At 36.0% G+C, this 15,857-nt stretch overlaps 1 protein-coding gene across 10 annotated transcripts in view; it reads left to right on the forward strand.

The window, feature by feature from the left end:
• Positions 1-15,857, forward strand: part of FoxP (forkhead box transcription factor P) — a 67,833-nt gene that overhangs the window by 40,407 nt on the left and 11,569 nt on the right. The window contains exon 1 of one of the 10 annotated variants that reach the window (XM_081995023.1): positions 9,332-9,482. The exons of 8 other annotated variants lie outside the window; for them this stretch is intronic. In XM_081995023.1, coding sequence (XP_081851149.1) covers positions 9,441-9,482 — 42 coding nt within the window. In that variant the 5' untranslated portion in view covers positions 9,332-9,440. Of the gene's footprint in view, positions 1-9,331; positions 9,483-15,857 lie in introns of those variants that run through there. One more of the 10 variants, XM_081995024.1, reaches the window with a different exon arrangement.

Consider the following 15,857-nt stretch of genomic DNA (forward strand, 5'->3'; position numbering starts at 1 on the left):
TTAGAGGGGAAAGAAAAAAAGCTAGTCGCTATCTGTAAATCTGGCATTTATCGTGGCTGTCACGGAGTGAAAAAAGCTCAACGAAAGAAAACAGAAAGGGTCAAAAATGCAACGTGTTCAAAATTATTTGCTTACTTCCAATTCAAAGTGGATTAGCGAAGATAAAAGCCGGCTTTAGCGAGACGTTTGCCCCCCTCGTCCCCATTTCGCGGCGGCAAGGGGCCCCGCCACGAGGGAAACGAAGTTTGAAGGGAATTTATTGACGACACGTTTCGTTTCTAAAATATATCGAGTAATTACCGAAATTACTTTGTCGAATTCAGCCATCGTGATTTCTCGGAATTTGTTTGGGTTTTCCTAGTTGTCAATTATTAATTCTTAGAAGTGTTGACTAGTCTAATAGTTTATTGGCAGTAAACAAGTCTATCGACTATCTGCGAAATGCAACTATAAATCTTTTAGAACAATTTAAAAAATAGTAATAATTTTACAAAAAGTCATGTACAGGTTGTTTCAAAGTTGAGTGTCAAACAGTAGCAATGTATGTATGTATGTATATGATCAAATTATTTTCAGAAAGGGTCAAAAGCACAAAGTATTACGCAAAAATCCATATTGAGGGTATAGGTTGGTGTATATTTAGGGTATTAGGAGACTTGGAGAGAATCCCCAATATACGAGACAGCTGCAAGATTTCTGCATGACCGACCGGAGTGTGTCAGCTCTTAATGCTTAGGAAATATATGATCGCAGCCGTTCCTCGCGAAAAGCTATCATCCAATGACACGAGATTTTCATCGATAAAAAAAAATTGCAAATAGGATGGCAGGATCGAGCGCGTTATTGCTTTGTGTTTCTTCCGTCGTATTTATTCCTCTTGAGCGGGTTCTTTGTGAGTTTTTTTTTCGGTGCACCAGGTACTTCAGGTTCGGAAAAAAACGGTTTTGTTTGCGTTTTCGGGCAAACAAAGAGGAAAGATAAAAGAGCGACGGAATGAGCCGGTATGGGAATAAGGTTGACCAGCGGCGGTCAGTACATACGTATATATCTCTTCAGCGGTGGCGGCGTTGGCGGTGGCGGCGGCACGGCCGGGGAGTGGCTTGCTATTTCAAGCAGAATAAACACATGGCTGTTTTCTTTGTTCCGGCAAACTAAACAACCATCCTGGAATCCAAACAAGACCGGCTAGTCCCAAATTCAATTTAGTCTTTGCATGCCGGCTATATCGCTAAACGTCAACACTGCGGACCCGACGACTGCCGGACTTGACGAAAGCCGCTTTCTAAGCTACGCCACATCCAGTTGCATCCATTGTATTTGCATATGCACATTGTTCTCACATATATTTACATATAATTTAATTGGACCGAATTTACAGTAGCCATGCTTTCTTAATGTCTTTTATATGGAATATTATTTGCCAAAGACCTGTTCACTTCTGATTCTCTGATCCCAAGTTAAAAAAAAATTAGAATCTAATTTATCTCTCCACTAGGTAAATCTAATGACATTTTCGTCGGATTTCTATGTAACGAAATGAAAACATCTTATGTTTTTCCTGCTAATGTAAAGAAACTAGCCGATGGTCCTTTGGGGGAATTTTGTGAGATATTCCGGTCAGTTCGCCTAGGGCTAGCGAAAAGACGTTCGGTTAAGTTGAAACTGAGAAAATGACCATCACATTTTTATTCGAAAAAAAAAATGTATAGATTTGTTTACCGAAAACATTATTAAAATTAAAAGTATTTATGCATTTTACTGATTTACCATAGAACTACCATAGTCTTCGATAGAGCTATAATGACAGTCTTTCGTTCGATTCAAGATAAATGAAAACCATATATGATATATTTTCAACAAAAACTGAACATGTAACGTTCTGTTGATATTAGCTTCAAACTATAATTAAGTCAATTGATGGAGGTGTAGATGATTGAAAAAATCTATTACTCAAACAATATTTGAACATTTTAATATATTTCTTTTTCTTTTCCTTAAATACGATGTTGGTTATATGTATAGAATGAAGAAGCTAAAAATCAAATAGAAACCAAAACTTCAATCCGGATGTTACACGGGAGAAAAAATTTCACGCCCCAGCTTGAATATTTATCATAACTGCTGTTTATATACCTTTACCCCCAACACGCAATTTCTTCTCATCAATCGAAGGAGGTACCACATAAGAAGTTTTTGTTTCGCTACTAAGGAAAATTTGTTTAAACTGATTTTTGTTTTTATGTGATTGGTTCCGGTTGTCTAGCTTTTTAGTATGATTGTTACCTTAAAAGTGCTCGTGAAACGAGATGCGTATATGAGGGTGAAAAGATAAAACTGGTTAGATGGTGGCAACCCCTCGTTCTAGTTTCGTATGCACTTGTGTCAGCCGCGGTGGGCCAATAATATTAAAATTTGATTCCGCTTTTCGCGGATACAAAACGCGTCCTAGAATCGATAAGAGGACGTTTATCGCCCGAATTTTGATCGTTCGAAATTGTTTTCGTCTTTGGAGCGATCGTAAATAAAAATACGTCGTGATGGTGCTCTAAACTCGTCGGAAAGAAAAGAAACTATAAAGACGTACGGTAATATTGTTTTAATTCTTCGGGGTGCGCTACTGATGATCGGAGAAGGGCATCAAAGTGCTGACGTTGCACTGCAAGACTCGAGAGCCCAAATGGACACGGCGGTCGGCTAATGGCCAAACGGGTGCCACTTATTCGCCTTCGACTAAATTGTTAAGGACGGCAAAAAACAGTTTGACCCGAGAATACAGTGCCGGACGTAAAACTTCTTTTTTCCAATCTTCTTAAATTAAGATGCTTTCTTATAGGAGTACTAATACGATAATTGACCATTGGACAGTGACAAGTATTCTTTTTAATTTTTTCAGTACAATATATCTAAGATGGATAATAAGATACGGTTAAATCCGGTCCTGTAATGTTGCCCTTTACACATACGAGCCGGCGATGCAAAGAAACGCCGTCAGCAGCCTTTAATGGGAAATAATTTAAATGCCATCATCCGTCCGTTTAAATCGATAAACTGACCGAATTAATTATCTGATGGGCATCGTGTTTAACTTAACTTTTGGGCTTCTGGCAATATTTGGCATCTCGCTGAATAATGCGGATTTTGTACTTATACAAAATGTTATTGAGTAGTGTCTTTTATTATAACTAAAAGTGAAGGTTCATTGGTAAGACACAGTTTAAGCCAAAAAATGTTCAATTATAGGAAATCAGTTGTTATAGTTATAGAACAACTTTGGATAAACCAAGTTTAGCTCGTTACCACCAGTTAAAATACTCCACCTAAAGTGTTTTTAAGTTCATTTCACAGAAAACAAATAGGATTTAAATTTGTCTCTATATATTTTCCAAAAGCCTAAAAAAGACCAAATTATGCAAGAAATTTATTCTGTTTTTTTACTAGTTATGCGGATGTGGAAGCAACGAAAAAGTTTATGAAGGCGGCTAATAAAGAAATAAGGATATGCCTTTGGGGTAAGTAGGGGATGGTCTTACTCCATTCTTCTTCCGGTCACTGTCTCTTATTATTTCGGTTAAACATCGTTCGGCGCCAGCACTCGCTTCACGAATACTAAATAAACATAAGTTTTAATTGAAGAATCTCGTTGTATCTCCGTCCACACTGCGGGACCAATTAATAATCAACAGGACAAAAGCTTTTTTAATTTAAAAAAAAATGTTGTCCTCATGATAGCAGTGATCAATTTGCAATCACAATATAACTAAGCTTTAAAAACAAGTAAACAACACTTTTCAGCGATGTTTTGGACTAAAGATTATATAAGTGGATTTGATGGAAACTTCCCACTGTATATTGGTCCTCCCCTCGGCATTGCGGCACTGCGATGCCTCTTTTCCCTTGAGTTGTTATTAGATCGGTACAAGCTGATGCAAATAGAGATTACAAAGATCGGCCAGATGAAAAATGAGATACAGCATTCGCATTGTCTTATATTATGACAATAGCGGTTCGCGGGAGACCCAAACCAAATATTTGCTTTCCACCATAACGTCGCGGTGTACGATTTTAAGTTTTGCCGGGGTAAACTTGTATAATATGTACTTTAAACAGAAATGTTGAAAAGAAGTCAGTAAAAAAGGATAATGATGAAAGAGAGAGAAAAAGTATAGTAAAGACGGTAATTAAGCCAAGGTGTGGGAGATGCAACTACAGTTGAGGTAAAGGCGAAGCCAAACGTAGTGATCGCGAATAATACATGGAAATAGTTAATCTTACGATGCTAAAAGTTCGATAAAAGAGTAGATTTTAATTTTTTTATGTAATAATCCTAACAAGAAAATTGATATGTATTTGCTTATTGGTATCCGGGGGCAGGTATTAATCAGATGGAAAATCCTGGATGAAAGCTTTCCTGTTTCCCTCAGGGCTGTTTTATTGGGCAAACGTTTTTTCTTTATCTTTTTCACACAGCTAAAATGTCGGTGTTATGGTTAAGAGGGTGGTAATCTCGGCTCTTGACGTGTGACGAAGGATGGCAATCAACTGACCGCTCACTTTGATTCTGGCCTGTCTCGATCTTTATCCGGACCATCAATCGGACCTTAGGCTTTTCCTTTACTTTATTTAGTTTTAAATTGAACCATAGTCCGAGGGAGTGTCCCCACCGATAAGAAGATCTGCACACGCATAAATTTATTTTACCGTTTCTACCAAATTGTACTTTTCAAGTATTTTCAACACATTCAACCCTTAGTAAGTTGGAGCCCAATTCTGCCAGCCCGATTACCCTCTCAATACATTATTTGCTTCAAGTATAAATATTCCCTTTTCCTGCTGTTCCTTGCGGATTCCGATTTTAACTCGCACAACCATTTATCTAGATAAAGCAAATCCAGTGCACGCATTAATAGTCCTCGGTATCTACAACACGGTAATACCCGAACAAAAGACGTTCTTTATTCATAAAATAACATGTCTAAAATTACTTTACCGAAGTTCTTTTAAAATCGCATTTAACACTATAAAGCAATAGTGATAGAGGTTGTAGTGTTTTCTTAACTAACGTTTAATTTAACAAATACATTACCAGTTCATAATGTTGCAAAATTTCATTCAAGGAAAAATACAATGGTTTTATTTCATGATCAAGTACGAAAATGTGACGTTAAACCGAAAGCGAGAACAGAAGTATAACTAAACTGTTTTTAAAATTTTGAATTATATTATCCAGACCTAATTAGCAATTTCATGATATACTCAACTCAGTTCTATAACTACAAATATACTTAATGTAAGGAAAATGCAATCAAGTATAGGGTGCACCCATTAGATTAATTGTTATTTGTCCTGGCAAATTTAATTCGGTCGACATTGTCTCGGATTATACAAACGAATCTATGAATTTGCAAATGGACTCAACTGACCGTTCGCGCTGACCAAAGGGATTATTTATTTGTTTACTGTACCAGGGCGGACCACTATCCCTAGTTGCCGTCTTATTTTTCCTTTTGAGCCTTGGTCCGTACGGGTTCGTTTTGCCATAAAGACCAGGAGTTTTAGCAGCAGGCAGATTACTAACATGTGCTTAGTTATTCGCGGTTTTTTAAGAGTTAAATAAACGCGTTTTTGCTCGTAAATGAAGAAAATATAAGTTGTGGCTGTAGGGGCGATAACGAATAGAGACAGAAGACCTATATTGTGTTTTTTAAGAGTTTTGTTGCATTGTTTTCACTAGATTTAGTGCCTTAATTCTAGTGTTACTCCGGTATCATTTTGCAGCAGGTGATGTTTGAACTCAACATTGCCATAATGTTGAATTTTAGTATTCTTTATACATACCTTCATGATTACAACATTTTATTGATGATTTCAACTAGATGTCATCATAGAACCAACTACTATTGATGAAACTACTAATTTTATGCTATTTTAGTTCAAATTTTTTTCTAATAGTTTGCGATACTTATTAATATCTCCAATAAATAAAACAGCTAACAAGGTTAAAGAAAAATTCAGTATTCATAAAACGGTAATATTTTAAATCCTGTTCTGCCGAGACGGCTTAATATCGGTGGGCAATAAGGAAAAAGGGGAACCAATAATAAGGGTATTGTTAATTTTTTCCCCGCTTCCATTCTCTCTAGAGCGAACAAGAAAGACTGTCAACATTTCCAAGACTTTGAATAAGTGGCCCTTGCTATCAATGGTTTCAGGGGCAAGACGATTTAGGAGGCAATTTTTGTCTTTTCTCGTCTTGCAAGTCGGATTGGATTAGATGTGCTGAATGCATACAAAAATTTGCTGGGATTTTAATTGTTGGCGGTGAAGGCGGCAATGCTTCATGGAGGGATCTGTGAAAATCCCGCATATTGCCGCCAAGTGCGAAAGAATGACAAATATTGACGCTCCCAGATTTAAGGATATTGAAAATACAGGCACCTGCAACTAAAAAGAATATTGGCTTCAAACTTATAAGGAAAATATCCATCCATCCGTTTTTCATTTGATATGCGATACTGCCTTTGCCGTCTCTGGTATAAAACGGCCGGAAACCCTTTGATCGGTTTGTTCTAGCTGCCAGTCTGTATAGTAGGCTTGGCTGTTGAGATTTTTAAGCACAAACTAGGGACTTAACCGATACATTACGAGCGCTATGAGGTAGTGTTATTGTCGTTGGTATACAGAGTGTCCCCGGGTGTTTTATTTTTATTGTATATCGGCTCCCTAGGCCATAACGTGCCGACGTTATTGAAAAGTGCCTCGAGTCGCTATATGGCTTTGGATATTTTTTATGTGTTTTCCACGCGAGAATAGCTGACCCTACAAATTTCCAAGTTTAGAAGACACATATCCGAGGATATTAGAGCCATAAATAGGGATATTTGATGGTAGTAGAAAGAAAGTTTAAAGAGCCTGCCTATACCGGTCAGATTTTAGTAGCAAAGACGAAAATAATCGCGGAAAAATTGAGGTGATCGCGAGAGTGGATTAGCACTCACCAAGTAAGCAGAAGCAGAAGCGAAACGAAACCGAGAGCCGCTTCAGCCGAGCCGGTTGTTTGTATTTGGATTTCAGGATCCATCTGTAAAACAAATACTGATGCTGTCAGTCGGCGGCTCTTATTGTCTTTTTGTTACAGAAATAAACCGCGCCCGGCCCGAGAAAACCGGCGGCGGCCATTTTAATTCAACTCCTCTCGGCCCGCGCGTTAGCTAAACAAAAGCCTAATTCGTTTATCGCTCAGGACCTGCAAAAATATAATATTCCCCGATTTGTTTTTTCAAAGGGGACGATATGGTCCTTTTCTCTCTCTCTAACTTGTCCAGCTTTTCAAGTCGTAGCCGTTCCGAAACGAGAACAACGAAACAACTTTTTTACTCACGGAAACCAATAGCTCGTGCCGCAAAAGAAAATCCTGTATGACAAAACTGTTAAAAGTAGCAAAGTGGCCGAGATTTCTGTATAAGATTTCCTGGTCGTATCAGATGGGACCCCTTGGACGATGCGACGTGGCTCCCTTCAGGAGAAAAATGAAAAGATTGTATCTCCGAAATTGCCTTTATTTCTCGGCCTGACACCGGTGTCGATTATTTGTTAAACCAACTCGATCGTGAATATTGCCAAGACCGATGACTTACGACTGTCCTGCATATGTTACCTTTTTCTACGGTCATTTCCAATTCCTCTTCTATTCTTTTCTTTATATTATTTTATAACATTAGATATAACGTTTTGTCGCCAATACTAAAAATATTCCATTCAAAAAACTATCACGCTATCAACTGTTATTTTCTTTCGGTCTGACGATATACTTATTCAAAATGTGAGATAAAAAAGAGAAAAAAACTGTTTTTTGTTCTGCCATGTCAACGGTTGATAACATGTAAAAAGAATCAATGATATATTTTAGTAATTGGATTGTTGGATTTTAAAAGGCGAAAATCACAATGACACGTCACCTTAAAAACCCTCACAACTTTTTTTTTTTATATTTAATTGAACATTTTAAAGCTTTTCGTTTCTATATTATCTTTCTTGATGGATTTATCCAAGTTATAATTGTCGCCTTACTATCAAAAAACTTCATTTTAATATAAATTTACAGGAAACAAAGAAAATGTCCAGTGTGCGCTGCTAGATTGTATGTTCAATTCATAATTTAGTAAATGCACTGAAAGGTATACTGAAGTGTTTTTAGGAAAAAAAAGTTATAGAGAGAGTTATACAGGTGTGGTAAATCCAAAACCGACCATAGGAAAACCGCGTAACGGACAGAGAAACGTACATTATTGCATGCGCGGGACTAAGACAGAAAACGAAAAAAATATCAAGTAGGCCATATTTTCAGCGCCCTGTTGCCAAACGCCAAGGTATTTTGTCGACGGTATTTGAGTGATACTTGGCGTTTGGCAACAGCGTTCTGAAAATATGGCCTACTTGATATTTTTTTCGTTTCCTGTCTTAGTCCGGCGCATGCAATAATGTATGTTTCTCTGTCCGTTACGCGGTTTTCCTATGGTCGGTTTTAGATTTACCACACCTGTATAAATGTCATAACTTCTAAATTCCAAAAATTCGGGCTTAGGAGCTTTTGAATGTAAGTTACTTATAACTCATTAAATATCACTTAGGAATATCGAGTGTAAATTAAGAACTTTTGCAAAAAAAAAAAAACGAAACTGCTTTAGAGTTGTAGGTATTTTTTAAATTTGCTTTCACCATTTTAACTGACTTCCCTGGTAGTTTCTGAGAACGTTGCAGTTAACATTGAAAATAAGCTGACCTGTCTTAATTAGCCACTGTAAATCAGATCAAAGATATCATTTAAAGTGATTTCATTAATTTAATAAACTTTTAGAATCTGTGTTTTACAGTTTCAACCGCGAAAATTCAAAAAAAAATTTATTTATAATATGAAATATTATAAAATTTAGAGTATAATAGATTTTGGACACTTGTTGAATAATGCGCTGTTTTATTTCGAATTTTTCGAAGTAAATTTCAAATATCGGATATGTAAAAGTTTTATTAAAAAAAAGAAGAAGAAAAGAAATAGAAAGCTGTATAACGGGATGGTGTTGATAAAGGAGCGGGTGGGATGCATCAAGACGGCGAGGGCAAGGTGTGAGCCGCCCCTTCGTCGCCGCCTCACAGTACCTAGATATGCATACACCGCCGACACATACAAACAACACAAACTGCAACGGTGGCGGCGGCGGCGGCGACGACGGCGGCGCATCCCCAGACGCAAAGTCCCGCCTACGAAGCCGTCGTCGGCGACTTCAATGACCCTTTTTGCGCAACAACACAACTAACTCTTGTTCTTTCTAGCGAAAAAGAAATAATTAATAGACGCTGTTACCGTTTATGTGTTTAGTTGTGTTTAGGTGTTGTGCTGTGAGTGTTGTGTTTACCGACGCCCGTCCACAAACCCGATTTCACCTATGAAGTACTGCGAAAGTCGGATGCTGGCCTCTTTTGCACAGGTATAACTTTTTCACACCGTTATTTCACACTTTATAAAAATAAATTCCTTTTTTTTAATCTATATTTCAATTTTTTTCCTCTTGAAATTCGTTTGGAGTCAAAATTTGTCTTATGTATTTAGAGCACGATTAAGCAAAAATTATTTTTTTTAATAGGACTCTTTGAAGTATGTGTGAAGACAAGTAATTAAAAAACAACAAACCCATGTTTATGGATCACGAATTGCTCAAAAGGCAAAACAATAAATTACAACATTTAGGCTCTCGAGGAAAATAAACACGTATGCTCTAAATATTTACTGAACATTGTTTACAGATATATGGTGAGAAATTTAATAACAATTTTTTGTTAATGTTAATCTTTGATCTGTCAACCGAAACGATTTGTTTGGCAAAATCAACGGCAAACGCTTTAATACAACAAACAATCGCGGTTTAATCGACATGTGGTAACCGATTCCTTAAAATACGTTTTGTACACAACCAAAAGCTTTTTGATGTTATTTAAACATCTATTTGTACATGTATTCGTCTACTTTGATTATTAGTCCATTTCAATCCCAGGAGTCTGCGAAACGTATACAATCAACCGCCCAAGTTAGATTGTCTTGAAACGTGCAAACAGGAAAATCGAAAACAAAAACAAAATACGAATCATTCCAAAAATAAGGGATGAAATCGGCGCCCTGACGTGATCCGACGGTAAACGAGGCGTCGCGACGCTTCCCCCTCGAATGCCGACGCGGCACTAACCCTCAACAACCCTCGATGTACACGCTTGTATACGATATATATAGCATCAAAACAACATATAAACATCAACCGGGAGTCTCCCGTTACGGTCATTTTACAGGGCCGCAATCAGAATATTTATATTTCATATATTTCAATGAGTAAAGCACGTAATGTTTTCAATGCTATTTTACAGTTTTCAAAACATGTATATTTTAAAATGGACATTTGACAATTTTTTTAGCTAAAACTCTTAAAAAACTTGGTGAATATAAACGTACAAGCATTTAGAAACTTGTTGGAAACTGAAAATAAATTTTTGATCTGAAATATGTTTTATCTATTCTATTATAATATTTTTTTAGTTTTATAAGAAAAGTGATTTTCCTCATACAAATCAAAATTCTAACCTTATAATGATCATGTTAAGAATATACTGATAATTGAGGTACGTTTAGAATAATGAATTTTTTCTTGTGTAAACATAAACCAAGTTTTATTTTACATTTTAATACTACATGTTTATGATATGGGCAGACTGAAGGGGCATAAAACTATTTATATGTTATATTCTAAAAATTGGTGATTCGAAGCGTTAAATTGATAGATTGTGACAATAAATCAATGACATTCTTACTAGTTCTTCTTTTATTGTGATATATGTATACTTTTAAGGTTTTCTCGTAAATATTTTTTTAACTTAATTTTGAGTTGAAAGTAGTAGTTGACAATAGTCGAAAGTGGCTAGAAAACAACCTCTTTTAGTCTGTATTCCAGAACTCCTAACATAGATTTTATTCTCTGTACCTGTAATCAAGTTTTAGAAACTTTCTCAAATGACGGAAATCTGCAAATAGCTGATTACAAAACAAAACGATATACTAATTTTTGAATCCGGTTACTAATAACACAAAATACGTGAGTCCCGTCCTGGGTGGCAAACATCCAGGAGTAAATAGGAATGAGTTGTAAGGATCAGGATGGAAAGTGGCTGGTATTCCATTCAGGGGTTTTGCCGTGTTTAGCGAGAGGTTTTTTCATTATCAGTTTAAAAAAGTATGCATGCCCCTCCGTATTTGACGAGAGATTAGAAGCCCGCCTAACTCTGCGGATATTTTTAATTTTTTTTTAAACCGAAGTTTCGAACAAATTGAGCGGAATGTGCCTAATTCCGCGGCTGCTATATTTTAAATTCGACACGTTTTCTGACACTTTTTTTGGAGGGTTTTATGCCATACATTTCGCACCACCTAAAGTTGGAACTTTGTTAATTAATTTAGCCAATTCAATTAAGCGGGAGAAGTTGCGTGATACCTGGGTGGCGCGCGGCGGTCGATTCCAAATTAGAAGAGTTTAGAACGAAGGTGTAAAAATCGGTATTAAGTTTTGTAAAGTAGCAATTATATACCCTTTAAGGTTAATTTAATGAGCGTCCACTCAATTTAAGAATCCGCTATACAAAATAATTTTTTTTTCAAAATCCTGTTCTTGATGAATTTTAAATGATCGAAAAGAGTCCTAAACGATCTGCGGGTATTAGGATTTTATTTACGCTCTGGCAGACCCATTTCCTTTCTTTTTTCTTAAGTTGGTCGTGATCTCCAAATCTCAAGGGATCAAGTTTGATTATTGCTTTGCAACACTGCGTTAAAGGTTCCTTCAATGATCCCTCGACGTGCAATTGGGTTTCCTTTTATATTTAAATTGCTAACGGTGGCTCTCCGTGTAAATACGAGTGTTACCCCTCAAACCTTCTTATTTCAATACCGCTCATGGCAGATACGAATATTTACTCAACTGTATTTTCTTCGCCGAATTATTCGGATGAAGTTTTTTTACTTTTGTTTCCCCGTGCTTTCTAATTTCATTGTTCTTGCGAGCTCCGGCCCGATGTTTTATGTTTCTTTTCAGTTTTTCTTTTATTTGACTGACTGTATAGGGAGATGCACCTAATAAGATGCTAAATTGCTCCCCGACACTTCCGCTTTCCGCCCGGATAACTTTCAACAACTGACATCGCTCAGGAGAAAAATTATATCCCGTCAACCCCCAAATATAAATTCATAAAGGATGCCGGCTGTTACTTTTTTCGCTCTTAAAAAAATATCAGCCTCAAGGATGAATGAAACTTTTTGCCGTTTTAATTTTCAATATGGACAAAAGTCTTCGTATTCGGATTCAGCGAGCTGGTTCTTTGTATTTCCACTTTTTATGTTAGTTTTATACAAAATGAATATCTGACAGTCGTACGTCTCAAAGTTATGAACGATATTTAATTTACTGCCTCGGATTCTAAACTTATTTATCTATGTGTATAGTAAACCTTAACCAAACATATTAAATTTAATTACACGGACGTACATAAGTTATTTAATATATCGTTTTGCTAAACTTCATTCAAATCAATTATAAAGGCGACCCATCTGTCACATACATCCATCATATACTCGTTTATTCTATAAAGTTGGATAATTTAATAATTCAAATTTGATATTTTGTGTTTCTCAAAATTGCGATGGTGCAGCCCAAAAGCATAAATTCTTTCGCTAAGGCCAAGATTAAGTTTATATAATTCAGTGTACCCACTAATTGATATTGAATCATTAATACGAGAAAGAGGAGGAACGATGCCGGGCATAAGGCACCCTCTGTTTGTAATTCGGGGGTGGCTAAGGGGTGCTTTATTATATTATAGCCAGTCAGGCTTGGTTTATCGCTATAGACAATATCCTGCTCGTATGGCTTCAATACAGGATCACTTTTATTTTACGATCCAAATGAAAGGCTTTTGCAACATTATAAATGACTGTTGAAACTAAAAGTTTAATTTCAATAAGAGACCATCATATCATGATAAATTATGAAACACTTACATATAAGAATTTTTTGTGTGTTAAAAAAACTTTTGGTAGTATCTTACCTATCTTTAGGTTTATTGTCAAAGGCTAACTTTTTTCACTATCGACCACTGGTAAAATGAGCTCATCTTCTTCAGAATAGACACACTTGTTTCCTTATCAAGGCGTGTTAGTTTGGAGCTTATTAATGTGAACTTGTTACGTCAGTAAGAAGAAAGGTGAGCACAAAAAGGGAAAGTTAAAGACGTTAAATGTCTTAACAAGGGACAAAAAGCCCCCCTCGGTGACCGATCCGAAGTTATGATTGCCAAATTTCGCAGTTTATAGCCCTGGGCGTGCCAGATATAATATGTCCGTGGCAATTTATGAACGTCCGGTAGCAGGAACCGTCGATGCAGCAGGAGCAGCACCATATGCTGGCATTGCTCGCCAGTTCTGCAAACGACAACCGTCATTTGTAACTGCAGGGGCTAAACAAGGACTTTTGCTAAATATTAATAACTCTCACTCAATTACCTTACACTTACCGGAATTTCGGGACTGAGGATTTATATTAATTGGCGACCGTTTAACCTTCTCGAATTGCGTGGCTGTGCTGTTGCTGGTCAGCGATTATATGTGGAGTTTAGGCCCTTAATTTATTGTTTCGGCTGCTTGGGCTAACACTTGGCATAATCGGTATATTATGACTTTGGTCCGGTTTCCTGTCCAGACGACGACAAATTTTCTTCTTTATCCTCGTTCATTTATTATGAGGGACTGAACCAGAAAGACGATTAAAAGAAATTTAATTCGTCCACTGGAAAGCGAAAGGCAAGATCGTAAAAACGCAAAACCAATAAGCAATTTCCATTAGAAAGACTGAGAAGAAGAAAAACCAAGTGTAAAAGCACGTCATTTTCAACTTAAGGCAAATAAATTAGGTTTAAAGTATAAACTCATTTGAGTAAGTAGATTGTGTTTAAGATTGGACAGATCGAATCGGCTGGCTGATGCCAGGCGCGACTGAGAATAAATAAAAGTCTAATAAAGGTTCTAATGGAAAAAGCGCCTGGAAGTGGGAAATAAAAAAGATACTGTATAATTGACAATCCGCCAGGAGTGTATTGTATTGAAGGGGAAAGAGAACGACAATGCCGATCGTCAAGTACCTAAATCAGCTTGATTTAGTAGAGACAGAGGCTTAATTCGATATCGCGAACTTTTGAAATTAGAAAACTGAAAAACGTGATTATCATACTTTAATAAATTAAGAATTAAGAAAATTGACTTTTAAACATACAGTAAGGATTTATTTTTTCATTGAGTTGACTTTAAATGAAAAGCGGTCCTGAAACAAAAACACAACGTTAATTGATGACACTTCCTCCATCATAACGTGGCAAATATAAAAATGTAAATTTAAAATCTAATACAAATTCTCGAATTGTTAACTCGCATATTTATTAAATCTGCGGCTGAAAAGGGTCCCAAAACGAAATATGTTTATTCAAAAAGGATACTTTGGCAAATTTGAATTAAAACTTGCCGGTCCGGGAAAACGTGTATATTTTTCATCGAGGGATATCCAAAAATGCAAAATATTCTTTTCTCAGTTCGTTATTAGGAAGAGAGTAAAAGGGAGTAGGAAAATATTGCGACATAAACGCCGTTTTTAATTATTGAATTAATTAATTTTCGGCAGGATTTTCAAACGATTTGTTTAAAGAAATGAATTTTTCATTTTGATCGTAAAGTTGATTAGCGAAAAATAAAATTTGAAAAATCGATAGCTGGCGTTTTAAATTCATAAAAACAAAAGTAAATCGCGGGAAGATTCGTTTAAGAAAAACAAAACACGAAAACACATCGAATCGTCCGATTGTAAAACGAAAAATTTCCAAGTTGTTTTACGCGGCCAAGTTTTGCATTCAATCGAAAATTTATATCTGTGCGTTCGTTCGTGTTTGTCTTTTGTTTTATTTTTTGGCAGAGTTTTTCCTTTCGCGGAAGGAATTATTCAAATTCATGTAGATTTGCCGCCACTTTTTCACATGCTGCGGATTCAATGTTTTCATAGTGGTTTGTTAGAGGACAAAACTTGAAAAAAACCCTGTTGACATAATTATAGATTTTACGGATATATTATATTAAAGATAATTTGTTGTATTTCAATTGTAAATTGAATGAGATTACATGTATTTGACAATTTTAAAAATGACAACTGACGTAGTGGTCATTTTGCTTACCAAAAACTATAGAAGATACTAGGAAGATATAAGTATATTAACTAATCGAGGTACAGTAACCGAAGCATAATTATTAGAAAAAAATAAAGGAAGACATTTTTATAGAGCCATAACAGTAAAACGTTCGGCAAATACGAGTGGTCTCCCCTACTTTTTACCCTTTTACCTTGCTTTAAAATGGGCCTATGTGTCACTTATTCTTAGGGTGCTCGGAGGGAGTCCTAGACAGTTTAAATGGTCATATTTTTATATATTAAAAGCTATATTTTATACCTTCGGACAATGAAAAATGAGCGGCGAATGTAAGAAATAAACATAAGATTATATTACTTTTTTCCATTTTTACTTACTTACATATAAATATAATTTAATTAGCTATATAATATTATGTGTCATATTAATCTATAGGGTAATATTTTATTTTGAACGAGTAGGTACTTCATTCTAAAAGAACGGGGCGAAAATACGAGCCATTTTTAAAAGAGTCCTATTTTGTTTATAAAATGATAATGCCTTTATGGGAGTATATGGAGCCATAAAAATGAAAAAGTAATTCT

Source organism: Ips typographus, unplaced genomic scaffold (assembly GCF_016097725.1).
Source record: "Ips typographus isolate SLU unplaced genomic scaffold, UJ_Ityp_2.0 IpsContig35_part1, whole genome shotgun sequence".
In the NCBI taxonomy this organism is placed as follows: Eukaryota; Metazoa; Arthropoda; class Insecta; order Coleoptera; family Curculionidae; genus Ips; species Ips typographus.